Source organism: Vicia villosa, linkage group LG3, assembly GCF_029867415.1.
Source record: "Vicia villosa cultivar HV-30 ecotype Madison, WI linkage group LG3, Vvil1.0, whole genome shotgun sequence".
Classification (NCBI taxonomy): Eukaryota; Viridiplantae; Streptophyta; class Magnoliopsida; order Fabales; family Fabaceae; genus Vicia; species Vicia villosa.
This window is the reverse complement of record NC_081182.1, coordinates 38,729,209-38,755,629: the sequence shown is the minus strand read 5'-3', so window position 1 is coordinate 38,755,629 and position 26,421 is coordinate 38,729,209. Positions and strand designations below refer to the sequence as shown.

Below are 26,421 nucleotides of genomic sequence, written 5' to 3'. Positions count from 1 at the left end.
GGCGGTGATTCATTGTTCTCATTTCTCATAATAACAAAGTGTTCTCACTTGAGTCGTCTATATATATATATATATATATATATATATATATATATATATATATATATATATATATATATATATATATATATATATATATATATATATATATATATATATATATATATATATATATATATATATATATATATATATATATATATATTAAATGTGATATTTGGTCTTGAATTATATTCATCATTCTAAATTGTTTTGAATTTTATTTTATTTTTGTTTAAATTAGGGGTCCAATTTTTAAAATATTACTTATGACTAATATGTTAACCGAAGAAACACAGCTACAAAATGAGGTTAAAAGACAAGTTTTCAAATAAAAATATAATTAAGCGTTTAAATCATACTTTTAATAAATACATTACTTATAACTAATATGTTAGCCGAAGAAACTCCAGCTACAAAATGAGTAATTAAAAGACAAATTTTCAAATAAAAATAGAATTAAGCGTTTACATCACACTTTTAATAAATAGATAACTACAAATTTCAGTTAAGTGTGTGGTAATCATGAACAAAAAACACTTTGGGGTTGGGGGTTTGTTCATTTTGCTTATTCTTCTTCCTTTTGGTAAGTCTTACTCCAACTTTTCAAACTAAGTGTTATTTTAATGTCATCTGTAGTTTACAGTACAATTTTAATTTTAATTATTAATGAAGTTTCATAATTAACACTTATTTTATTATTATTTTATCATAAAAGACAAACATTTTAAAAGAGTAAAAAAATATTTTTTGAAACAATAAATTCATTTTAAAAGACTTTTTACACTCTATGTTATTTGATCGTACCTGATCAGAAGAATCGTTGTAGGCTGCTCGGACTGGATCTTCTAGGAAGGAGAAAAAAGGGGGGGTGTACCTGCAAGGTACTCCAATGCCAAAGTAAGTTGACGAGCAAAGGAGCGCAAGTACTAGCTAAGAGTGAGTAAGAATTGAATACCTGACCCTCTACTGAGAGAGGGTATTTATAGCCCCCAGCGCTGGGCCATGATCACGCTAGTGGACTGGATTTCCAGGCCCAACTAGGAGACTGCCAGGTTTCCTAGGCGGAAATATCGGAGGTGCGTGATGCCCTCTGTCCTGGTTAACCGCTCCGGAATCCCAGGGAGACGCGGTCTTATAAGGGCCACGTGGACTCCGTAGTATTCGGAGGATTGGGTGTGAAGGACCACTGCGCGGAGCAGGGTCCTCGGCAGACAAGTGCTCGTAGAAAGCTGTGTGCCGAGCATCCACCTGCTCGTGGAGAGCACTGTGCCGAGCACCAGCTAGAAGACGGAGAGCGGTGCCGGGCAAAGCCGAGACGAACATGAAGCATCGTCTGCCAGTAGCTTAGGTTGGTTTGGGCCTTTAAGCCTAATGGGCTGAAACTAGGTGGGCCGAATCTCGGCCCAGCCCAGAACAGGAGCCCCCCGAGTCGGAGTTCCGAGGAAGGAGCTTCGAGTTTTGCCCCGAGCAGCGTCGCCTCGCGGAAAAAGTCGGAAGGTCGCGCGTGGAGGGCACGCGCTGACGTGGCAGTGTAATGATTGCCTAGGGGTAGTGTGGTGTCGTTTTCTTTTACCTCCCCGTTTCACTTGGGAGGACGGCACGCTAAACCCTTCACGCGAAATTTGGAAGGAGAATGCGCCCGTGGTGGGATGAATTTTATTTCAGTTCTTCCTACGATATCACACGAACTTTCTTATTGTCCTACGAGTAGGAAAGGGAAAAAAAAGATCTCAACTAAACCCTAGGAGTTTGCTAAGTGTGGGGATTTCACCTAGACTAGAAATTCTGGAGTCCGGGAGGTCGGTTATACATAGGGAAGTGTTTAAACACCCTACATATCTGTAGTACTCTACAGGAACCTTCTCTGTGTCATTGTGATTGTGTTTGCTGCTAATGATTGGGAAAGTTTCTCCTTTGTGTTAGGAGAAGGAATTGAATTGATTTGAAAAGACAGACAGACAGACAGACTGACTATTTTTGGTATTTTATTAGCTCGCTGAGATTCCTTGTGAACCTCATGCCTACATATCCCTAGTGGAAGTCAGAGCTTAATGTAGTTCGGGGAACTAACTAGGGAAATTAAATGTTTTTGGTGCCTTGCTTGAAGCTCAAGGTTGAAGCTTGGAATTAAATCTCTGTTTACAGTAAAGAGACATGAAATTATCTCTACAGAGAGGTATTTGTACTATTCTACCACAAACATTTAAAGGAGTGACAGAATAATTGGATTCATCTCATTCAAGAGGGGGACCTTACTTGTGTGTGCAAGTATGCCAGTCAGATGCCTCTTAAATGAAAGAAAGTTGCTCGTCCAAATTAGGGAAAGTGTACAAGTCTGGGGATGTGCTAGAGCATGTCTTTCAGAGTCCTAAATGGGAGACTTTGATTGAAATTGAAATTGAAATGTTTGTTTGTTTGAATGTGGTAGAGTAGTAAAAATATCTCTCTATAGAGATAAGCTATGTCTATCTACTGTATAAAAGATTTGACTTTAGCTGGCTTGTATGAGGCCCAAGCTTGAGGCTTTTTGATTGATTAATTAATTATTATTGACTCTGGGAGATGACTCCATTGGGAATTAATTACAGGGTATTTTTGTGTCCTGTACGAAGCCCAGAATTGAGGCTGACTCTACTTAGGGAGACTCTATTTATGTGCCTTGTACAAAGCCCAAGGTTGTGGCTAACTGTTGGGGGTAATTTGAATGAATGACTCTATTTTATGTGCCTTGTACAAAGCCCAAGGTTGTGGCTGACTCTAGCTAGGGAAAAAACATTATTTTCTGCCTTGTACAAAGCCCAAGGTTGTGGCGGACTCTTAAATGAATTAAGTATGGATGACTATATGGGGAAAGATCCTAAGTGTTAGGAATCTTTGACACATGAAAGTATGGTTTATCTGCCTTGTACAAAGCCCAAGGTTGTGGCTGCTGAATGATGAAGAACTCACTGGGGAGACTCTATTATCTGCCTTGTACAATGCCCAAGGTTGAGGCTGACTCTTGACAGGGGAGTTTTATTGTTTGGGTGCCTTGTATGAAGCCCAAGGTTGAGGCTAACTGTTTTTGTTGGTTTTGACTCTACTGAGGAGATTTTATTTATTAAAAGACTGTTTTTCTTTGGAAGCTAACCCTTTCCAGGGATTTTGACTCAGCTGGTGAATTTGTCTGTTAAAAGACTGACTTTTATCATGTTTTTTGGAGGCTGACCCTTTCCAGGGATTTTGACTCTTTTGGGGAAATTATCTCCCAAGAGAAATGAATCTTTATTTTTTTGACATTTTTATTAATTGACTTTGGAGGCTAACCCTTTCCAGGGGTTTTGTGAAATGATTTGGGTAGCTCTCCATTAATTATTAAAGGATGAAAGGATTGGCAGAAAGATTATCTAGGGGAGACTTCTTGTTTAAAGCCCAAGATGAAGGCTGACTCAATGCTGAGGATGACCAAACATGGATCCTAGACTCTACTAAGGAAGATTGATGAAGATAAGGGTGACAGAGACTGTCCATGTCTCTCATTCCAAAAGGTGTACTCAATGCAAAATTGAGACAAACTTAGCTTGTTTAAAGTCTGGTTTAAATTGGAAGAAACTCACCAGGGTAGGCTAAAAGGTGACTAAAGACCTGTTCCTATGTTTATAAGAAACCTGATGGGTCCTTGTATACAAGCTCAAGAGGAAGCTGGAAATGCTTTTAAGAAGCCTGTGGGTCCTTGTACAAAGCCCAAGAGGAGGCTAATCGAGGGTCCTTGTTATAGCACAAGAGAAAGCTATGTAGTTTTGAACTTATTTTGGCTCTAAGCAAATGGGTAAGAGGTTTCACCGGGAATAATTCCTCTTTGGGTGGATGTGTCCTATATTTTTGGATTCTAAGGTTTTTGCCAAGATGTTTCACCGGGAATAATTCATCTTGGGGGTTTGAACTACAGATCTCTAATTAGGAAAGAGCCTTCACCGGGAAGACATTCTCAATCCTAGGTCATATTCCTATAATATATATATAGTTTAACTGTCCTAGGGTTTATACTCAAACGTAGTTCTAAACTAATATATGCACGGTTCTATATTTGACAGTAATTTAAACAAAGACTGTAAATTGAAAACTTGTAAAGCCTAACCTGGATGGAGTGGAGGCCATTGAAGAAGTATGTACAGAGCCTCAACAGTATTTTTGTTGTTTTGTTGATAACAGTTGAATATATATGATAAACAGTTAATGGTTTTTGAAAACAGAAGAAGTGAAGATGGACAAAGGTCACATAGGTATCTGAAGAGTTTCACCGGGAATAATGCCCTTCAAATACCAGAAGAATGTTTTGAAAACAGAAAGAAGATTTTGAAAATACAGTTTTGAAAACAAGCTAAGAAGAGAAGGTTTTTGGGACTTACACTCTATTAGAGGCCCAGTACTTTGCAGTACTGGTGTAAAAACAATTTAAAAAAATGACTTGGAATGATACAAGGTTTTGTTGTTTGAAAACCTTAATCATTTGATTTTATCAGAGATTGAAAACAGTTTTGGGATTTGACAAAAGTCAACTTAATTAAAGTAAAAATAAAGATTTTTACTTAATTAAGACCTAAACAAATAGGGTTTTATCATAAAAATTATTTATAAAATGATTAGGTTAAATCAAAGTGAATATATATATTTAAAGTATTTAAGAAAACACTTAAAAACATACTATTTTAAACCTAATTAAAATTCAAGAAATACATAATATTTTTATGATTTTTTTGACTATTCACAAAATAGGTATATTAAATAATAGGTGTATGAAAAATGAAGTGAAAATAATTTATTTTGATAGGTTAAATAAATATGTGAAGTTGTGAAGAGAAATGAAAGAAATTAGTGTTAAAAAATAAGTTTTGGCCCTTGGAGGGTTTGAACCCACGCCCTTGAGGTCACCAATCCAAAACAACACCACTGGGCCAACGCGCGCTCAGTGTTAGTGACTTGCCTTCATTTGGTTATGTTTCAAAACAAGTTGTAAATCTTTGAAAAATAAAATAATCAAAAAGTCTGGGGCGAGGGGGATTCGAACCCCAGACTTTGGGCACGAGGAGACTAAGAGCGCATGTGTGGCCACTAGGGCAAGTTATTCAGTCGTTAATAAAACGCACACCATTCAAAATAAAATAAACTCTCCCCTGAGAATTCAAATTTGCGCGCCACCACCATCTTCATCTTCAACCTCAAGCTCTCCATTTTTGAATTTCTGAACTTACTCGTTTCTCAACCATTTGCAACGATGTAAACACGAAACTTGCTCTAAATTCACTCACGATTCTAAGTATGTAACTAACAATGACTATCATTAACTACATCTAACTAATTTACCAGAAATCGTGAAGAACCCTAAAATTTCAAAATTAAATTAAATGACTATACTGAAAGATAAATGGATGATGATAGAGGGTTTTCAATCCTCTGATGATGCTGAACAAGATAGAATCGAGCTATTTCACAAAGAGTACTTAAATTAAAGAGAGGGAGTTCAGAAACTTACCTCTGAAAATGGAGATCGTGAGGATGATAGAGAGCAACTGGGCTTGTATGAATGATCCCAAAAGCTTCCTTGTGGCTCAGTGATGCTAACTGAATGCTTGTAATAACCTCAAACCTCCTGAATTGTTCTATGGACCTCCCTCGATTTCAGCTTCAAGTGAACATGGAGGGTGTTGATTCTCGAGTTACAGATGAGCTGCAGCCATCTGGTTAGCTTCACTATGACCTGAGGAGTGTGTCTGGATGATTGGCTTGCCTTGAAACCTTCTGAATCACTCCATGGACCTCCAACTGCAGATGCTCCAAAGTGAGAGCAACAATGGTGTTCCTCCACCTACAGAAGTGATCCAGGTGCTTGGATCACCTCAAATGACCTCCCTTGAGATGTTAGAATGCTCACTTCCCAAAGATAAGCTCTGGTTTGAAGAAATCGATTCTTCTTGCCAAAGAACTTTGAAAAACAATGAACAAGAGAAGAGAAAGAGAAAGCAAGTAATATGGTTGCTTTGGTGTGTTTTTGAATGAGGAATGCATCTGTATTTATAGGCAAATGGATCAGTATAGCTGCAGAGGAGTGAGCTTCCTTAGTGAAGTTGATTTGCTTTCTTAGCCATGAAGGAATTCAAAGAATATTCCAAGTGCAATGATGAGCTCTTTGATACCACTCCCTAGCCATCGGTTTTGCTTGATCTTAGGGGACCAAATGGCTGCAGAAATGAGCTCCAATTGGTTGGGAGAAGATTCCTTTGATGAATCATCAATTTGCCATAAATTCAAAAATGCAATCATTACATAATCACATGCCTTTGTTTTTTGGAATCTTCTCTAACCCTTATGCAATGATGGAAATTGATGTATGGTATGGTTTCAGATGCATTAGAGGTCGTGTAGCATCACTTAGTGAAGCAAAATGCACAAAATTGCAAAGTTCCAAATTGTACATGACCTATAATTTTACTTCATGAGGCCAACTTTGAACAAGCATAACTCCTAGCTCAAATTGAATTTGAAGAAGGTTGAACACAATTTGGAAAGCCCTAAACATCTACTTCAAATCATTAGTTTGGAGTTTCTTCAGAATCCTTTGGGAAATTTGTGAAAAATGAGCCTAAAGTTGGAAGAAAACTAGGTTAAAACACTTAGAAAAATTTCTAAGTGTTTATGACCTAAACTTCAAAATTTCCAAAACTTCATAAATGGTTGATCTTTTGAAAAAAGTTCCCTTGTAAGATGTTGTTTTATTTGGCAAGATCTACAACTTTCATGTTGGAAGTTTTTTGAGTTGTGTAGGTGAAATTTTGAGATCTCACCATGCCCTCAAAAACCCTAATTCCCGACTTTTCGCTCTTTGATGAATTTCTTTGAATTTCTTTGGTCAAATGACTTTGACATCCATATATTGATGATATTGATCTTTGAAAGTCATTTTTTGACCAAAAACCTTAAAAGTCAATGATGATCCTTCATAGTTGACTTTTTCCTGATAAAGTGAATTTTTGGGCTTTTGTGTAGAAACAAGATCTTCTCCCCAAATGGATGATATAAATGGATTATATTGAGGTAGTAGAGACTCTTGAATCATGTCTTGAGTTTTGGATTCATGCCCTGATCAGAAGTCAACTATCTTGGTGAATTAGGTCAAAACCCTAATTTGTCGACCATGTGAAAATAATGACTGTAGACTTTGAATTGAAGTGTGATGTCCAGTAGATCTTGTCATATGAGTTATTTGAAGATGATTGATGTTTTTGAATGGTTCCCTGGGGCTTTTTAGGGTTTCCCAAAAGTGATCCCTGATTTTAGTCCTTGATAGGCTCAAAACCCTAGTCTGGTGACCTGAGTAAACCTGTACTCATATGACTGGATGTCTAATCAGTCATAGATGAGAAAAGTGAAGTTTTTTTGAGCCCCATGATTGTATTAGAGACTAATCTTTGTATTGATTGATCCTTTGCCTGAGCTTTCTTGTCTTTGAGCATCCTTGATTAGGTACCAGATGGAGAAATGACTGCTCTGGGTACTTGTCTTGACTTGATGAAAAATCCTGAAGATATGTCATCTCAGGGGGGTCAAAAATTAGGGTATGACAGGTAGGAGGCGGCGCCTAGGGAATCTGTGTCAGCCGACGTGACGTTTCGTATTCCGGGCAAAATCTCCTATAAAAGGAACGAGGCTTCTCATTAGGGCATTTTTTCGCCTCTGTTCAAGTGCTCGGCGTCTGTGGTTGATCTTTAAATCTCTCATTCAAGAATTTCTTCCAGCAATCGAGTTTCCCCAACATCATGTCTGGATCAGGTACGACTGTGTTCTTACTGGACTTTGAATGATTTCCTGCATTTTTATGATAAATTTAGTTATGAGTTTATGCCGTTTTTTTGCCATCTAAGTCGGCATATTGCTGCGGAGTAGGGTATCTTCCTCGGGTTATTCATGCGATGCCCGGGGGGAACCAATGTAAACGTTGGATGATATTTGTTTTCCGCCCGGCTTTTTCATGTCTCAACTCGTCGTATTCATGGAACGGACGGCATGTTTAAGTTTCTAATCGGTTTATTCCTCAACGTTGCCGGCCTGATTGAGGCCAGTTTGAGTTTTGCCGAGGTGGACCCGAGCGTCTTGGCCGCTGTCTTGGTTGATTCATTGAAGGGGTTTGGTCGGTGGCTTGACTGCTTGCTGTTCCACCCTTTCACTTGCTTCGCGGTGGAAGGGTGGATTTGATGACCGGTCGAATTCTTTTTTTCCTTCTGCGTGCAGGTGAATCAGGTTCGGGGTCTAGCTCGGAGTCAAGCTCAGGGTCTAGTTCGAGCTCGTGGGATGAGTCTCAAAAGACGAGTGCGAGCAGCTCCGAGGTCGAAGAGGTAGAGGCCGAGAGCGCACCTCTTTCAGTGATAGAAGAGGGTGACGATGAGGGGGTGTCCCCGGGGTCCGACGAGGAAGCTGGGTCTGATGAGGAAGTCGGGTCCGACGAGGGTGTCCCCGTGACCCCCTTGTTTGAGTATGACTTTGAAGTGGACCTAGATTGGGTGGCCGAGGAGCCCCAGCTGGAGGTATCGCGATACACCGAGTCGCTGTCCGGTGCGTTCCGTGAAGTTGAAGAACGAGGGCCGAGCGATGAACTGAACTTTCAGGTGGTATGCCCGTCCGCCGACGAGCGCATTTGCTCTCACTTTCATGGAGATAGTTTCGCCATGTACGAGTATGTTTTTCGGGAGCTCGGATTTCGTCTGCCGTTTACCAGCTTCCAGGTTTCGCTTCTGGCTCGTCTTGCGCTGGCGCCGTCTCAACTACACCCGAACGCTTTTGCTTTTATGCGAGCCTTCGAAATTGTCTGTGAGTATCTGGGCATCGGGGCCACGACCGACCTGTTCTGCCGTTGTTTCAGAGTCCAACGGAAGGTGGCCGACGGGCGGTATGGCTGGGTTTCCTTCAAGAATGCCGACCGTAAGCTCTTCAAAATGTTTGTTGACTCGGTTAAGGACTTCAAAGACCGGTATTATGTCGTCCGTCTGCGCAGCCGGGCAGCATATACCTCGCTGTCGAAAATGGTGACAGTGCGTGGCGAGGACGGGGCCCCGGAGAGGGACGAGGAAGGGAATGTTCATACCAGACTCTGCAGTGTGTTCCCCTTTGTCTGGTGGAAGGCCCACTTCAGTTTTCCCCCCAAACATTATGCTCGGGAAGACGGGGACTTGGACGAGCAAGATGCAGCATCGTACCTTCGTCTTTGCCAATGGGTGGACAGCTTCACCCTTAGTTCGTGGGTATCGAGGACCGGGGAACCTATTTGTGACGAGGATGGGGTCCCGATGACCGAAGCTAGAGCCATCAACACCCGGGCTCTTTTGATGTGCCGGACGACGGCGGAAACGAAGGCGTTATTAGGTGGACTTTTAGTCTTTATTTTAATTTTTCAGTTAATGTTCTTCGCTAACTGTTTGTTTTGTATTTCAGATGCTATGCCCGTGAAGGAGGACAAGGTCCTGAAGGCGGCCCAGGATGGAAGGAGGATCCGGGCGTTAAAAAACAAGAATCGGGGGGTGGGTTCAGGTGAACATTCCGGTTCTGCTGGTTCTCCTCTGGTGATCCCGGAAGGGGGGACGCCGAAGAGGCAGCGTCGGTCGGAGATGTCCCGGGAAGATCCACCAGTCACGGGAGCTGAGCGCGGATTTGTACTTCCTCCTTGCTTCAAAGAGGGTCAGTTTTTCGAGAAGTTTCCTCTATCCCTCTCCCCGGATGAGTCTCGCCGAGTTGAGGAGATGTCTTCCCCGGCCCGGCTAAAGCAGTTGGCCAGCGACAGTGCTGCTGTAATGAGGGTCGTCGGGATGGCTCAAATGTTTGCCCAAGGGGGTGCTGCTTCTGCTGAGGTCCTGCAGAAGGCGGAGGACGATAAGAAGGCCGCCGAGGAGGAAGCTGCCCGGCAAAAATCTCTTCGGGAGAAGATAAAGAAAAAGATGGAGGATCTTTTGAAGCAGAAAAACGAGGAGGTGGAGGAGGAGAAGAAGAAGGTCGCTGAACTCGAACAGGCTTGGGAGCCGACCGCCGAAGAATCCTCGGATGTGGCGGCCTTGAGGTCGAGGGCCGAATTTGTCGAGAAGATTGACGACTTGAAGATCGAGCTTGCTGACATGGCCGAGGAGGGGTTCAAATGTGCCGTTCAGCAGTTGAAATTTCTGAATCCGGGCCTGAAGACGGACAACATTGGAGTGTCGAGCAGGATTGTGGATGGCCAGCTGATCCCCGGCACACCTGAAGATGATTGAGTTTTTAGGGCCTGCGCGTCCTTGTTTTCTCGGCCTGCGTGCCGTTAATTTTATGGTGATTTGTTGGGCTGAAGCCCGGGATATTGGGGGCCTGCGTGCCCGTTTTTGGTTGTAATATTAGAACATCGTCAGCCAATTTGGTCGGCAGTAATGTCCATCAATTTTTCTATGTTTGTTTTAGCATTGTATGCTTTAAGTTATTTTCGCTGTATGTCCGTATATCGTCTTTGATTGTAGGCTATGCTCGTATGCTCCGAGGATATAATCCATACTTAGAATATTTTACAGCGTTTTGACCATGATCGTCCGTTCCGATTGCATGTTTTATACAGTATTTTATGGCGTTCGGTTGTGCTCGAATTTTCCGGGGACTTGCTCCAACACTTGATTGTTTTGATAGCAATATGCCGCAGTCGGGCATACCGGGGAGCTGCCTCAATATTTAGAATATCCGAGGGTTGTTGGTTATGCTCGGACATCCCGGGGGTATATTCTAATACTTGGAATATAATTGATAACAATGGAAATGTGCTCGGCCCTGGTTGGTTGCCCGGAGGTGTGGGGAACGATCCGGGGGCGCAGAGCAGGTGTGCGCTATTAGCGAGCGCGAGACCGCGGTTGCGGCCAAGCGTTCGCGGCGTGAACGATCCCATCGCGAGCTGGGGTTCTGCCATGCAGGTACTTCCACGGAGGATCTAGGTGTAAAACCCGCCGAGGGGCCGGTCCGTCCATCCGACGAGGGGGATCGACAGTTGCTGTCGTGGAATATTCACGTCCGTACCGACGACGTGGATCCGTGCCCGTCTGTTACCAGAGTTTGGGCCAGGTGCCGGGCATTTTAGTTTATGTTTTAACTGTAATAACGTCTGAGTTTTTCGGCGTTCCAGGGTCGAGCAAGTTTTTCGCCGAGAAGATTCTCGAGATAGTAGGCGCCATTCTCGGTTTTGTCATAAACTCGGTATGGGCCTTCCCAGTTTGGGGCTAGTTTGCCTTCGCGCGAGTCTTTCATGTTTCTGCGGAGCACTAGGGCGCCGATTTCAAATTCGCGCTTTATAACTTTGGCGTTATGGCGAAGAGCTATTTGCTGTTTTAGTTTAGCTTCTCGGAGGGAGGATCCTGCTCGGATCTCCTCTACCATATCGAGTTCCTCCCTCATGGCCTCGTCGTTAAGTTCTTCCTCGAGGGGGGACTCGGTTCGCCGAGAAGGTTCTCGGATTTCCACGGGGATTACGGCTTCGGTGCCGTAGGTTAATCTGAAAGGAGTCTCGCCTGTGCTTGTATGGGGCGTCGTTCTATACGCCCAAAGTACACTATGTAGTTCTTCGACCCAGGCTTTTTTAGCTTCGCCGAGCCTCCTTTTCAGTCCTCGGAGGATGACTCGGTTGGCTGCCTCCGCCTGCCCGTTCGTTTGAGGATGTTCGACTGAGGTGAAGTGCTGTTTTGTGCCGAGCTTGGCCACGAATTCTTGGAATTTCCTGTCAGTGAATTGGGTGCCGTTGTCGGTGATTATAGCCTGTGGTACTCCGAACCGAGCGAGTATGTTTCGTTTGTAAAAGCGTAGCACGTTTTGAGACGTGATCTTGGCGAGGGGTTCGGCCTCTATCCATTTCGTGAAGTAATCTACGGCGACCACCAGGTACTTATTCTGGTATGATCCGACCGGGAAAGGACCGAGGAGGTCCATTCCCCAGGTGGAGAAAGGCCAAGGAGAGGAGAGGGATTTAAGCTCGTTGGGGGGAGCTAGGTGCATGTCGGCATGCCGCTGACATCTGTCGCATTTTTGAACATGCTCTTTGGCGTCCTGCTGCATAGTCGGCCAATAATAGCCGGCTCTGAGGGCTTTCCTCGCGAGCGACCGGCCGCCGAGATGCTGGCTGTTGATCCCTTCGTGAAGCTCTTGCAGTACTTCCAGCGCTTGCGAGCTGTCGATGCATTTAAGGAGGGGGAAGGAGAAGCCCCGTCGATAGAGTTTATTTTCGATGACTGTGTACGAGCAGGCTCTCCTCTTAATGGCTGATGCTTCCTTCGGGTCGTCGGGAAGCTCGCCGTTTGTGAGGTATTTGTACACCGGGGTCATCTAGCAATGGTCGTCTCCGATGGCAAACACTTGTATGGCTTGCGTGTTTTTGCCTATGCTTGGATCGGATAAGATTTCTTGTATCACCGACTTATTTCCTCCCTTCTTTCGCGTGCTCGCAAGCTTGGATAAGAGGACGGCCCGCGAGTTGTGTTCCCGAGGGATGTGTGCGACGTCTGCCTTTGTGAATCCTTTCATCTTTTCTTTGACGAGCGATAGATACTCGGCTAGTGTGTCGTTTTTGGCCTGGTAATCGCCGCTAACTTGGGACGCGACCAGTTGTGAGTCGGTATAAATCATGACTTCCCGAGCGCCCACGTCCTCGGCGAGGCGTAGGCCCGCTAGGAGGGCTTCGTACTCGGCCTGGTTGTTCGATGTGGTGAAGGATAGGACTAAGGATACTTCGATGACGAGCCCCTCGTCGTTCTCCAAGATGATACCGGCTCCGCTGCCTGCGTGGCTTGAGGCGCCATCGAAATAGATGGTCCACTTATTCTCGGTGGGTGTTGGGGAGTTGGAGATCGTCGTCATCTCGGCGACGAAATCGGCGAGTGCTTGGGCTTTTAACGCTTTCCTGCCCTCGTATTGTATGTCGAATTCGGACAGTTCGAGGGACCATCTCAGCATTCTCCCGGCCATGTCAGGTCGGCTGAGAAGCTGTTTGATCGGTTGGTCTGTCCGGACGATAATAGTGTGGGCGAGGAAGTAGTACCTCAGTCTTCTGGCGGCCGTTATTAGGGCCAGCGCGATTTTTTCTATCTGTTGATAGCGGACCTCGGGCCCTTGTAGGGCTTTGCTAGTGAAGTACACTGGCTTCTGCCCGTCTTCCGTCTCTCGGATCAGGGCCGCGCTGGCCGCCTCGCCTGAAACGGCCAAGTAGAGATAGAGAACCTCGTTGCTGTCTGGTCGGGATAGCACCGGGGGTTTGGAGAGCACTTGTTTGAGGTGGGATAATGCTTGTTCGCATTCCTCGGACCACTCGAAAGCTGCTTCCTTCCGAAGAAGCTTAAAGAATGGAAGTGCATGCTGGGCGGATTTCGCGACGAAGCGGGATAATGCCGTGAGCATTCCGTTTAGTACCTGGATGGATTTTTTATTGGTGGGGGTAGGGAGGTCTGAGAATGCTCGGCATTTATCAGGGTTGGCTTCTATTCCCCGTTCTGTTAAGTAGAAGCCGAGGAATTTGCCCGCCCGTACTCCGAAGGTGCACTTCTCTGGAATGAAGCGCATCCTGCAGGACCTGGCCTGCTCGAAGACCCGCTTGAGATGTAGCGTGTGGTCGGAGTCTTCTCGAGATTTGACGATCATGTCGTCCATATACACCTCGAGCGTGTCGCCGATTTCTCCTCGGAAGACCCTGTTCATCATCCGCTGGTAAGTTGCCCCGACATTTTTGAGTCCGAAGGGCATTACGTTGTAGTAATAATTGCCCGATTCGGTCATAAAAGCCGTGCATTGCTTGTCGCATTTCGCCATGGGAATCTGGTTGTAACCAGAATAAGCGTCCAAGAAGGACAACAGTTTATAGCCGGCCGAGTTGTCGACCAGTCTATCAATATTAGGTAAAGGGTAGGCGTCTTTTGGACATGCCCGGTTAACATCAGTATAATCAACACACATTCTCCATTTTCCATTAGATTTTTTAACAAGTACAACATTTGAGAGCCAAGTTGAATACTTGGCCTCGGAAATAAAATTTGCCTCTAGGAGGTCTTTTACAGCTTTCTCGGCAGCCTCCGCTTTCTCGGGAGACTGCCGACGCCTACGTTGTACTACGGCCTTGGCGGTTGGATTGATGGAGAGGTGGTGGCAGGCGACCTCAAGGTCGAGTCCGGGCATCTCTGCGGCGCTCCAGGCGAACAGGTCGGCATTGGCTCGAAGGCAGGCTACAAGTTGTTTCCTTGGTAGGTCAGGGATGCCTTTGCCGATCTTCACTGCTCTGTCGGGGTTGTCCCCCAGGGGGATCAGCTCGAAATCTCCGTCGGGGACAGGCCGGACGGGATGAGGGGCCTTTGATTGTGTTTCTTCCCCGGTCTTCAGTTCTTCTTGTGTGAACCTTGCATCGAGGTCGACTGAGCTGACGTTGGCCGTTGGAACCTGATCTTCCCGAGGATGCTTGTCTTCGGCTCTTGGTTTTTTGTTGGAGCTGGTCGGAGGAGCGATCAGCTCTAATCCTTTGACGGATGCATCGAAGATCCTTCTCGCAGCTTCAATGTCGGCGTTAATGGTGGCCACTTTCCCTGTCCTCGTGTAGAACTTCATCTTCAGATGGACCGTGGAGGGCACGGCGGTTAGCTCGGCCAGTGTTGGGCGCCCGATGATGCAGTTGTACAATGTTTTGCAGTCGATTACCAAAAACCTGGTTTTGACTTGCCTGGACGCTTCCCCTTCCCCGAAGGTGACAATCAGCTCGACGTAGCCCCATGGTTTGGTGGTGGCTCCGTTAAAACCTTGGAGGTCGGAACCCACATAGGGAGTGAGGTGCGAGTCGTCCAGCTGAAGTGTTTGGAAGAGGTGGGAGTACATGATGTCGACTGAGCTACCTTCATCTACCAGGACCCGTCGAACATCGAAGTTTGCCATTCTGGCCCGGACGAGGAGGGGAATGGTGGCGTTTGGAGCTCCTCCGGGCAGTTCTTCAAGGTAGAAAGTGATTGGCTCTGACTTTCCTCGGAATTTCCGCAGAGTAGGGCCGAGGTCGGCATTGGCGCTGAGTAGCTCGTCGAACTTTCTCTTGACTGAACTGACGGTGAGAGAGCCGGGGTCCCCGCCGTTGGAGATGACCATTGCGGTGGGGAAATGTTCCCAGGTGCTGAGGGCGGTCGTCACGCCGACCGAAGGGATGAAGTCTTCCGGTCGGGTTACGGACAGTGCGACTTGAAGCGGTCTGCTGTCTGGTGAGTTCCCCTCGTCAGAGTTTCGAGGGATGTCTCTTCTGGGGGGTTCTCCCTTCTTGGTGTATCTTGCCAGGTGGCCCTCTTTGATCAGGGTCTCTATGGCATCTTTGAGATTTATGCATTCGTCGGTCATATGCCCGTGACTTTTGTGGTACTTGCAGTACTTGGACTTGTCCGTCCCCGGCCTTGTAGGATTTGACTTCGGGGGCCTGATGTTGGATTTCTTGAACTCGGCGTTCTGGCAGTCGGTCAGGATTTTTTCCCGGGAGGTGTTCAAAGGAGTGTAGTCGTTGAAACGCCCTGCTGGTCCTCGCCGTTCTTTGACATCTCGGGACCTGTCGTCCCTTCTTTTGTCTTGTCCTCGGCGTGACCCCGGGTCCTCGAGGTTTGAGCTGCGAGCGGCATTACTGCCCCTCGAGGCTTTGATCGCGGCTGCCTCGCCTTCCTCAAAATCGATGAATGCCTTTGCTTTGCGGAGGAGGGCATTCATCGAGTGCACCTTCTCAATCTTAATGGCCTTCTTGAAGTCACTGCCGGGGAGAAGTCCTCGCTCCAAGATGTACCTCTTCATGTAGTCTTCTGTCTGCACTTGGACGGCCTCCTTGTTGAATCTTTCAAGGTAATCTCGAAGAGGTTCGTTGGGTCCTTGTACCACGGCCTCGAGATTGGCTTCCGATTTCGGTTGTCGTCGGGAGGCTGTGAAGTGGCTCAAGAAGAGTTCTTTGAGCTCGGTCCAGGAATGGATGGAGTTCGAAGGGAGGTTCCTGTACCAATTCATCGCTCCCTTCCTGAGGGTGGTTGGGAAAATGCGGCACTTGATCGAGCCTCTGACGACGTGATAGTCCATGACCGCTTCGATGCTCCGAATATGGTCGTCGGGGTCAGTGGTTCCGTCGTATTGGTCCAATACTGGCGGTTTTTCCATCCCCCGAGGGAGGTGGGCTCTCCGGATACTGGCGGACAAGGGGCTGCGGAAGTCCTCCTCGTCGCTCGGTCCTGGTGAATGGTAGTGCCTGTTTCGTCGGGAATCCTCTTGGTTGTCACCCAACGCAGCTTTGGAGGGGCCCCGACGGCCTTGTTCGGGGGATGGGCTTCTTTGTTCAGTGGTTTCAGGCTTCTGGTTCTTCCTGTTCTTTCTGGGTGGAGAACGGGAACGAGTCCTCCGGCGGCGATGTCTTCTCGGGGGAGACCTTGAAGAAGACGGGGAACGCCGACGGTATCTTCTCGGCGGTGAGCGCGAGGAGGAATAGGAGCGTGACCTGTAGTGCCTCCGCGGAGAGGGGCGACGTCGTCGCTGTCTTTCCAGTTCGTGAATTCGGTCGTCCTGAATTCTGAGGAGGCTGTTCGTCAATTGTATTTCTTTGAGCAAGCGGACGGTGATGGGGTCAGCATCCTCGGGAATGTTGAGCGGTTCCTCTTCTTCTCCATGACGGACTCTCCGCCTTTCGGAGGTGTGGGTGAATGAGGAAGCATGTTGCCCGTCTCGGAGGTCGGTCTCATTCACATTCTGGGCATGTTCCGGCACGTTGGTCGTTCGGATCTGCTCGCCGTTTTGAACGTGCCCTTCTGGAGGAACATGGTCAACATTCTGGACCTGTTGTAGGACCTGCAACAGCTGAGTGTCCTGGGTTTCATGCCCGGACCTTTGTCGCCGACGATCCCCCCGACGATGATTAGCTAGCTCGCGGGAGGATTCCTCGATCAGCTCGTGAAGGAGGAAAGGGTCAGCGTTTGGGATGTTGTTGTTGTTGTCAGCCATGACGATTGGAGATGATTAGCTTTGATCTTCGTTCTTTAAAGATGGGGAAGCAAGTTTCCCACAGACGGCGCCACTAATCGTACCTGATCAGAAGAATCGTCGTAGGCTGCTCGGACTGGATCTTCTAGGAAGGAGAAAAAAGGGGGGTGTACCTGCAAGGTACTCCAATGCCAAAGTAAGTTGACGAGCAAAGGAGCGCAAGTACTAGCTAAGAGTGAGTAAGAATTGAATACCTGACCCTCTACTGAGAGAGGGTATTTATAGCCCCCAGCGCTGGGCCATGATCACGCTAGTGGACTGGATTTCCAGGCCCAACTAGGAGACTGCCAGGTTTCCTAGGCGGAAATATCGGAGGTGCGTGATGCCCTCTGTCCTGGTTAACCGCTCCGGAATCCCAGGGAGACGCGGTCTTATAAGGGCCACGTGGACTCCGTAGTATTCGGAGGATTGGGTGTGAAGGACCACTGCGCGGAGCAGGGTCCTCGGCAGACAAGTGCTCGTAGAAAGCTGTGTGCCGAGCATCCACCTGCTCGTGGAGAGCACTGTGCCGAGCACCAGCTAGAAGACGGAGAGCGGTGCCGGGCAAAGCCGAGACGAACATGAAGCATCGTCTGCCAGTAGCTTAGGTTGGTTTGGGCCTTTAAGCCTAATGGGCTGAAACTAGGTGGGCCGAATCTCGGCCCAGCCCAGAACATTATTTATTATAAATCGTTTTAACAATTTAACACGTATTATGTAAAGTAATCATTTCTTTTATAAACAAAAAAGTTATTAAAGATTTAACAAACTTTTTTACATTAATCATATGGGAAATACAAATTTAAAAAAGTGGAAATTTATGATTTATTGAAAACGTAAAACAACTTATAATTTAACATAAATTATTTTTCAAAAATGATTTATAATTTAAAAAAGAGAGTAAATGAAAGCAAACAATTAAAATATTTATGTTAATTATAATGTTGATTAATCTTAAAGATAAATGCAGAGATGGTGGTGATTGATGCAGAAGGAGATAAATGCATTAAAGATGAATGCAATGTGTCTTGTAGAGCAGAAGGTTATGGATATGGTTACTGCTTAGATATTCTTGACATATGTCATTGTGCATTTTACACGGTGATGAACCCATAGTGGGTAGTGCCAAAAATATCCAATATGAATAGGGTGATGAACCCACAGTGGGTAGTGCCAAAAATATCTACTATGAATAGGTAAAAATATGCAAAATAATACATGTTGAATAATTAATAACTAAAATAAATGGGTATGAATGTAGGTATAGACACTTTAGTATCCATTCTACCTTATATTCTCGCACTAAATATTTATATATTTTAATTTATATTATTATACCAAATATTAGGTTTGTCAATTTAAGAAAAACATCATTGTTAAATAATTATTATTAATATAAGATTCATTTATTTCATAATTCAACAATAAAATTTTAGAAAGCTTTTTTTTATTGATAAAAGTGAGGGTCAACTAATTCAGAAAGCAGCTCAACTAGATAAACAAAATGCTCTTCGATGAGATGTTTTATAGCATTAAAAATGTTAATTTTGTAGTAATATCACTAAATTTCATGGACATTGTTCCATCATCGTATCAATTTATATTTTTACAATTTTCAAAAATGATCTCCCTAAAATGACGGGTGTCATGCTTGAATTAGTTTCTCCTTACAAGCCTAGAATTTAGAAATCCACCGAAATAATCAAGTCATTATTTTGAACGAGTGCATATTCCACTACTCCTACAGGGTGAACATTGGTTCTGTTTTCCAATGGAATGGTCAAATCTATATTCTATAAAGGACCAAGATCTAGATGGATCACAAAGCATAGTCTAAAGTCAAAATCAAGAATGATGGATGACCATGAATTAGTTCCTTGTTTAAAGTTTGACTTTACTAGTTGATGAAAACATGTCAATTTAACTCAAGAATCATAAGTCTAAACCAAGTGAGATGAGTGCATACATCATGTATTCGGGATATGTGGATTTTGCATCATTCTTGCTAATTATTTGATGCATATGATGTCATGAATATGACTAAGGTATTGTTTACTAAATGATCGTAAACTCCTTGATCATAAAGTCTACTTTGTAAGAATGTGATCCTTTGACAACCACTTGAGACTAAACATTGTTAGTGCACAAGGTGATTAAAGCAAAAGGAATATCATATTAATGCTCTGCAATGACGGCTACAAAAGCTGTAAGAAAATGATTAGGTTAAAATGCAACTTCTACTAGTCTATTTATATACAGAAAACTACGGTCACATAGGCAACATACTAAAATACTAAATTACCCTTTAACACCATCCCTTAATTTAGGATTTCCTAACCAAAACTAATAACACAAATTTCATCCCTTAAGTGGAGAAATTGATCCGTCTTGACCGCATTTGTCAGAATACATGCCAGCTGCTTCTGGGTGCTACAGTGCACAACTTTTATTATTCCATTATGGACTTGATTTGTCAAGAAATGATACTTTGTCTCAATGTGCTTGCTGCTCCCATGCAGCACTAGGTTCTTGGAAAGATTGATTGCAGACTTGTTATCAATCATGAGCGGCTTATCTACCTTGATCTTCAGATCCTACATTAGGTTCAGAAGCCAAATAGCTTGACATGCAGCTACAACACCTGCAATATACTCTGCTTCACACGTTGATAGTGCAAAAATAGGCTGCTTCTTGGAACACCAAGAAATAGGACCTCCCAGAAACTTAAACAAGTATCCAGAAGTACTTCTTCTATCAACTCTATGTCCACACCAATCAGAATCAGAATAACTCAACAACTCTCAATATGTCTTTCTTCCAGAAGGGAATAGTACTCCAAACTACAAAGTTCCCTTGATATACCCCATAATCCTCACAGCAGCTTGGTAATAGGACCACTTAGGTTTACTCATGAACCTACTAACCATTCTAACTGCATAACAAATATCAGGTCTGGTATTACACAAATACCTTAGAGAACCAACCAATTTCTTAAAGGTTGTAGCATCCACATCCCCACCATCAGAGTCAAAATTCAATTTATGATTGGTTTCTGATGGAGTGATAGAAGCCTTACAATTTCACAGCTTAAATCTCTTCAAAAGCTCAAGTTCATACTTTAACTGATGCAAAATTATACTCATCTCAGAGTATAGTACCTCCATCCGTAAAAAGTATACAACTTTCCTAGGTCAGTCATTTCAAACGCATTCATCATAATCTTCTTGAACTTGACTACTTCTTCTGAGCAGCTACCTGTCAGCAATATGTCATCAACATAGCGACACACCCGAAACATATTGCCTCCAGAATGTTTTACATAAAATCCATATTTCATCTTACATTTCTAAAACCTTTGTTTCTTGAAAAATGAATCAATCTTCATATTTCAAGCTCTGGGCACTTGCTTCAATCTATGGTGGAGGATAGCATGGTGAAGCTAAATTACATCTCCATCATGGTGAATTACTAAAATAATCATTGATTTAATAGTAAACAAATTTAATGGTTATGATTGATTGTGGGTGACCTACTTTTTTTTTAAGGGTTAATAGTCATTTGCCCCCCTGCAATAGTAGCGATATTCGGTTTACCCCCCTTTTAAAAAAAAATTTTGTTTTACCCCCCTGTAATATTTGGGTACCCCCCTAAACGTGTAAAAACCAGGGAGTAAAATCAAAAAAATATATTTTACAGGGGGGTAATTTTCCCTCTTAGGGGGCAAAAGACTTACAATTTTAATATTATAGGGGGGTAAAACAAAATTTTTTTTTAAAAGGGGGGGTAAACCGAATATCGCTACTATTGCAGGGGGGCAAATGAATATTAACCCTTTTTTTAATAAGCAATGGGATTAAAGGGAGCAAAAGGGATGCTCCACCCCAATACAAAGAGATTACAAGACAAAACACAAAAGAGGTTGGGTATTCCAACCATAAAAGTTACACAACGACACCTTCTTATAAAAAGAACCTAGCCAATTCCATGAAATGATAACAATCTTCGACGTGCACTCTATAAAACTAAAGGATTCATCTTTGATGATAATAGCGTTACGCTTAATCCACAAGGTCCAAATCGTAGCTAGCCAAACCACCGACAAGATAACTCTCTTAGAAGGACAATTAATCTTTACACAATTATAGAAGAATTCTATAAAGTCCTCTAAAGACAAAAAAACCCCGACTCCAAGCCACATATAAACACGACGCCAAATTCTAAGCGTCACTTCACAATCCGAAAAAAGATGCACAAGAGATTCTTCCTCTGACTCACCAAATGATCTCTAGTAGGAATATGATTTTGAATAAATCTCCAACAAAAGAATAGGATTTTAGAAGGTACCTTGACTTTCCAAAGATGAGATAGAGCCCTAACCTTATCCACATTCAATGACGGACCCGACAGCTTAACTTTGAAAAAATCATAACAAGACTTAACCGAGTAAATCCCGTCCGAAGCCAATCTCCAATTAAAAGTATCAAGTTCATCCTTATTCAAAACCTGAAGAAGAAGCCACTCCCGGAAAGCCAAGAAAATTGGCTGCACAGCAGCTCTGCCGGATTCAGCCGCAGCTGGAGCTGCTTCTCCACCTCCCTGCGCTGACAGCCTCCCTGTCCATGGGCCAGCAACACCGTCAGTATTCCCTTCCACCCCATATCCGTTCTCCGCCACTGTATTAGCTGCACTTCCAGCCACAAAGAGATTAGGCAGAGACCAATTCCAGCAATTGTTCACAAAAAAAACTGCAGAGCAAATAGGTTGAACATGATTGAGGGCCATAGAAAACAGAGAAGGGTAACATTTCATTAAAGAATGCTGCCCGGTCCAATCTGCATACCACAGAGGGGTTGAAGCCCCATTACCCACACTAACATGTATAGCACTAGTAAAATTGTCCAAGAGAAGATTATCATAATTGTCCAAAGTAATTAAATCTCTCCACCAAATAGAATCTTTTTTATGCATCACCGATAAATCTCCTACCGAAACCTTAAGCTTAATGTTACCGTACCGCACTTCTAAAAGATCTTGCCAAACCGCATCTTTATCCGTAAGGATACGCCATTTCCATTTACTTAGCAAAGCCACATTCATGATCTCCATATTTTTAACACCCAAACCACCTTCTTCCCGAGGTTTACAAACCGTATCCCAACTCACCCAATTAATAGAACGTTTTAGCTCTCCACCTCCCCAAAGGAACTTGCGTTGAATCGAACACACCTCATTCAAAACCTTCTTTGGAGCCTTATAAAAAGAAAGCGTATAGATCGGTAATGCATTGTGTCGCACGCTCGCGAAAAATGAACAAAGTCGCCACCAATATATTTATCCCAAAAGGGAAAGGAATATCAGAAAACCTAGCAAAGGATAAGAACAGGGTCTTGCGACCAGAGATCAAGGTACGGGAGTCGGTTACGCAAGGGGAAGGTATTAGCATCCCTCGCGCCCATCGTACTCGATGGTATCCACCTATGTTTGTTTCTATCTAGAGGGTGTGTATAAATCTAAAGCTTAATTACTAAGGGAATGCATGCAAATGAAGAAAAGAAACACGGGGAAAATAAGGTTTATAAATAGTTGTGCTCACTTAGGCCCCGCGACCTAATGCCTACGTATCCTTTTCAGGAATCAGAGCGCCGTAGTTCGGCTCAAGATTTTCTGTTTGTTTTTGTGTTTTTTAGTTGGGCGGAGTTAACGCTTGCGCTCTTGCATAAGGGGACAACCTAGGATGCAATAGAGCGGAGATAACAATGCCCTTAAGAAAGGAGAGAAGAGAGAGAGAGTTTGAGTGTTTCGAGGAAATCCCTAAGGCAAGGGAAACTCGACTTACTCTTTGGTTTGTGTCTTTTAGAATATGGGAACTTACGCCCGAATGGTTCCCTAAAGCAAGGGAGATCCAAGCACTCGAATGATTCCCTAAAGCAAGGGAGATTCAAGCTTCCATTCCCTTTTTAATGATTGTCACTTTTTTATTAATGTTTTTGGTGTTTTCTTTGTATTTTTTAAAGCGATTTTTTTTCAAGTATTTTTAGATGTTTTATGGTTGAAAAGAAAAAGGAATGAGAAAGTGGGGGGACTAGCCTAATTTCTAAGCCTAGTATTATTATTGTAATTCTAATTCCTAATAGAATGGGGAAAAGTTGTTTTTGGTATTTCACAACATAGGAAAATATTTACAAAATAAAAGAAATAAGATCTAAATCAACCATGAAGATTATTTACAAGCAATTACATTTTCATTCATGTTTAAAGCTATTTTTTGAATTAAGACTAAAAACTATTATTTTTATGGTTTATCAACCAATTAGAAATAAAAAAACAACAATTAAAAAAATTCTAAAAAAACTATAATATTCTAAAAAGTCTAATTGGAGAGAAAACAATTTTTATCAACTTTTATTTAAGAAAAATTCAACTAATTGCAAAAAAAAGAATTAAAAGCGTAAGAGAAAATCAATTTTTATTATTTGTTTTTATTATCAGTATGGGGTGCAAAAGTAATTAGCAATGAACTAAAATTAAGTACAAGCCAAGACTGGGCCCAAAAGGGGGGAGGTGGCAAGAGCAAGGGCGCTAGGGCCCAGTCCACATGAGGCGTGTGCGTTTAGCGAAAGGGGATGTGCAATCCTGAAAACCAACTTGGGCCCTAACGTGTGGCCCAGACATGTGCACTTCGCCTCATTTCCATTTTATTTCACTTGTTTTTATTTCATTTTTCTGTTTCATTATTAGTATACTATTATTCAGTTTTATCAGCATGTGTATTATGTGTAACGTGACAAATTATAGCACACACTTATCAATAGGGCATCAGTCACTTAAGTCATGTAAAACAAAAAACAAGTCAAGGACCAATCAGAATTGAGCAAGTCATCCACTAATCATTAGCAAAAAAGAGAGAATTATTTAGATAAGGGAAGTGACCAGTACATGCAGGCCACGTGATTGCCTGAGATGCAATCTCAAAGACTGAACGCCGGCGCCGGAAACTACTCCGGCTACCTTCTCCGACGGATTCGCGGCGGCGCTCTGCGCTTTTTTTTTTTCAGAAATCGATGAGGCTAACACCGTTCGCCTCGGTTTTGCTCGCAGAACACGGATCCGGTGTCTGTTTCCATTGATTCTTGCTCAAACCTCAGAACCGAATACAAATCTAAAACTCTAACATCTAACATACTCATCAAAATTCATACTAATAGCATCAAGACGACTCTTACGCCTCTTTGAACTCAAACATGTGAACCAAATATTCAAGCAGCAAGCATGGCACGTAAAATGAATCATATACTCATGATCGAGATTTAACATACACTACAAGATTGTGAACAGATGCATATGGTTTTGAAGCGTTGAAATGCAAGAGAGAACCGAGGGGAGAATGGGAGAGTGAAAAGAGAGGTTTTTGGAGTGAAGAAAAATGTGAGTGTGTGGGTTTGTGAATCGTGAGTGGATTTGGAGAGTGAGGGGTGTTTATATAGGGCAAGTGTGAGGAGAATGGGAGGGTTTTTTTGAATGTGGGGCTTTAGTGGAAGAGACTTTGGCAGCATAGCTTTTTTGTTTCTTGACTGTGGGACTTAGAATGTGTATCTTTCTTTAGCAAACTTAAAGAACAAGCTTTGGCATGTATAGTAAGTCTTTTGATGAGCTTTTCTAAATGCAGCATGTGCATGGCCATACCTGGTAGTGATAATAGCAGCAACGAAATCATGTCCATGCCCCCACTTTGTGTGCTTATATCTCTCTCCATAGAACACCATCCATTTCAAACTCAAGTGCATTATGAAGAGGGCGTATGATTGAAGAGTTTTGATGTTTGAGAGTCATTGAGATGAGGTTTGTATGTGGAATGAGGGAGCTTGCAAACATACCGATTCAAAATATATGAATGCCTGGGCGTGTGGCTTGAGCTTGCGCACATACCCTGGCAGAAATGTGATTGAATGGAGAGATGACTTTGCAGCCTTGCAACTTGCTCCATGCATGTCCAAAATTAATGATACTGGGCTTAATAGATAGAGGACATGGCAAGGAGTACCTCAATACCAAGCTTGTTCAAAATGAAGGCTTGTGGAGGGAGAAAAGCACATTGAGATCTGGCACACCATGTGTTTGCTGAAATGCATGCGTGTGCCATGGACATCTGCCTTGGCTGGATGCAAGATTTAGTCAGTGTTGGGGCACAACTTTGGAAGCTTGCATCTCACTCAATACTTGTTCAATTGACCCAATTATTGTTTCAATGGATAGAGGGGATGGCAAGGAAGAGATACATACCAAGTTTGCATTCATGGCACTCCTGTAGAGCTCTAAAAATGGCTGGAGATTTGGCATGCCATGTGTTTGTTAAAATGCCAGGTCATGACCTGACTTGTGACTTGGATTATGACTTGGTTTAAATGAATTTTCAGAAACTTCACACCACTTTAACTCTTCATACAAGCTTCAAATGAAAAAGTGTCCAACTACAAAGTTGTTCTCCTCCATGAGAGGAACAACTTTGATGTTGGAATTTTCTTCAAAAATGCCATTTGCCACGTGTAATCTAGTGCTGAAGTGGATTGCTCAACAAGATTTAAAGCATCAAAAATTTTTCTAAGTGTTGGAAACTTGTCTTTTTGCTATTTTGGCAACTTTTTGTCGAACTCCCGGTTTTATCCATTCTTCGACTTTTCTTGATTAATTTTCCACCAAAAGTCAATATTTGAGTAATTCTTTTGATTTTGACCCAAAAGTCAACTGTGCTGATTTTTCCGACTATTGATGAAATTCCCGATTAAATCTCCTTTGGTCAAATCCAGTCAAACAAACACATCCACATAGTCAGTATGAGAACTTTTTCACACATATAAGCCATTCCTGATTGAATGTTGACCAGAAAGTCAACTGGTTGACTTTGGTCAAAGAAACCCTGATTTAAGGAACCAGATGATTTGCAAGCTTGTACCCTTCAATCAATACCTTGGATTGAGGCTGAGAAAAACCTAATCCAGGAGAACTTCCATGAACATAGAGCCACATGATTACCTCAGATCCACACATCTGGTAGGAAATTCCTTGCCACAAAAGTTCTTTCCTGCTGGTTTTTGATTGATACCAATGATATGCATGCATGGGTATGGATTATGACCTAAGTGATGTATGTACATGAATGCAAAGCCTAAGCCAGTTAGAAGTTAAAGGGTAGGGCAAATTTGGGGTATGACAGGTGCCCCTATTTAATCGTCTTATACTCGAAGGTGAGATTGGCGCCAGCCTTTCGAACATTCGAAGTAGAAGAAGATTAAATATCGAAGACCTGAAATTTGTCCCGAGGAGATGGAGTGGTCTTTATTCTTTTATTTTTATTTTGAT

The 26,421-nt window shown here is 43.3% G+C and overlaps 1 protein-coding gene across 4 annotated transcripts; it reads left to right on the top strand.

Annotated features, from left to right (window-relative positions):
• Positions 1-441: 441 nt before the first annotated feature.
• Positions 442-18,897, top strand: LOC131661054 (uncharacterized). 4 transcript variants are annotated; one of them, XR_009301094.1, is made up of 3 exons: positions 442-625; positions 869-7,848; positions 18,035-18,897. XR_009301094.1 is itself a non-coding variant. In XM_058930457.1 (3 exons), the coding sequence occupies exons 2-3, from the start codon at positions 8,271-8,273 to the stop codon at positions 10,311-10,313; spliced, it is 1,974 nt and encodes a 657-aa protein (XP_058786440.1). In that variant the 5' UTR covers positions 442-625; positions 869-8,270; the 3' UTR covers positions 10,314-18,028. The 4 variants fall into 4 exon arrangements, 2 of the variants coding, with proteins under 2 accessions (XP_058786440.1, XP_058786441.1); XR_009301095.1 differs by lacking the exon at positions 18,035-18,897 and adding an exon at positions 9,505-9,634; XM_058930457.1 differs by lacking the exon at positions 18,035-18,897 and adding an exon at positions 9,505-18,028 and having other exon boundaries at positions 869-9,435.
• Positions 18,898-26,421: the final 7,524 nt, after the last annotated feature.

Excerpts from the sequence above, each read along its gene's own strand:
- LOC131661054 (XM_058930457.1), top strand. The coding sequence starts at position 8,271 with ATGACCGGTCGAATTCTTTTTTTCCTTCTGCGTGCAGGTGAATCAGGT. Across the intron at positions 9,436-9,504 it reads GGAAACGAAGGCGTTATTAG|ATGCTATGCCCGTGAAGGAG; the intron begins GTGGACTTTTAG and ends TTTGTATTTCAG.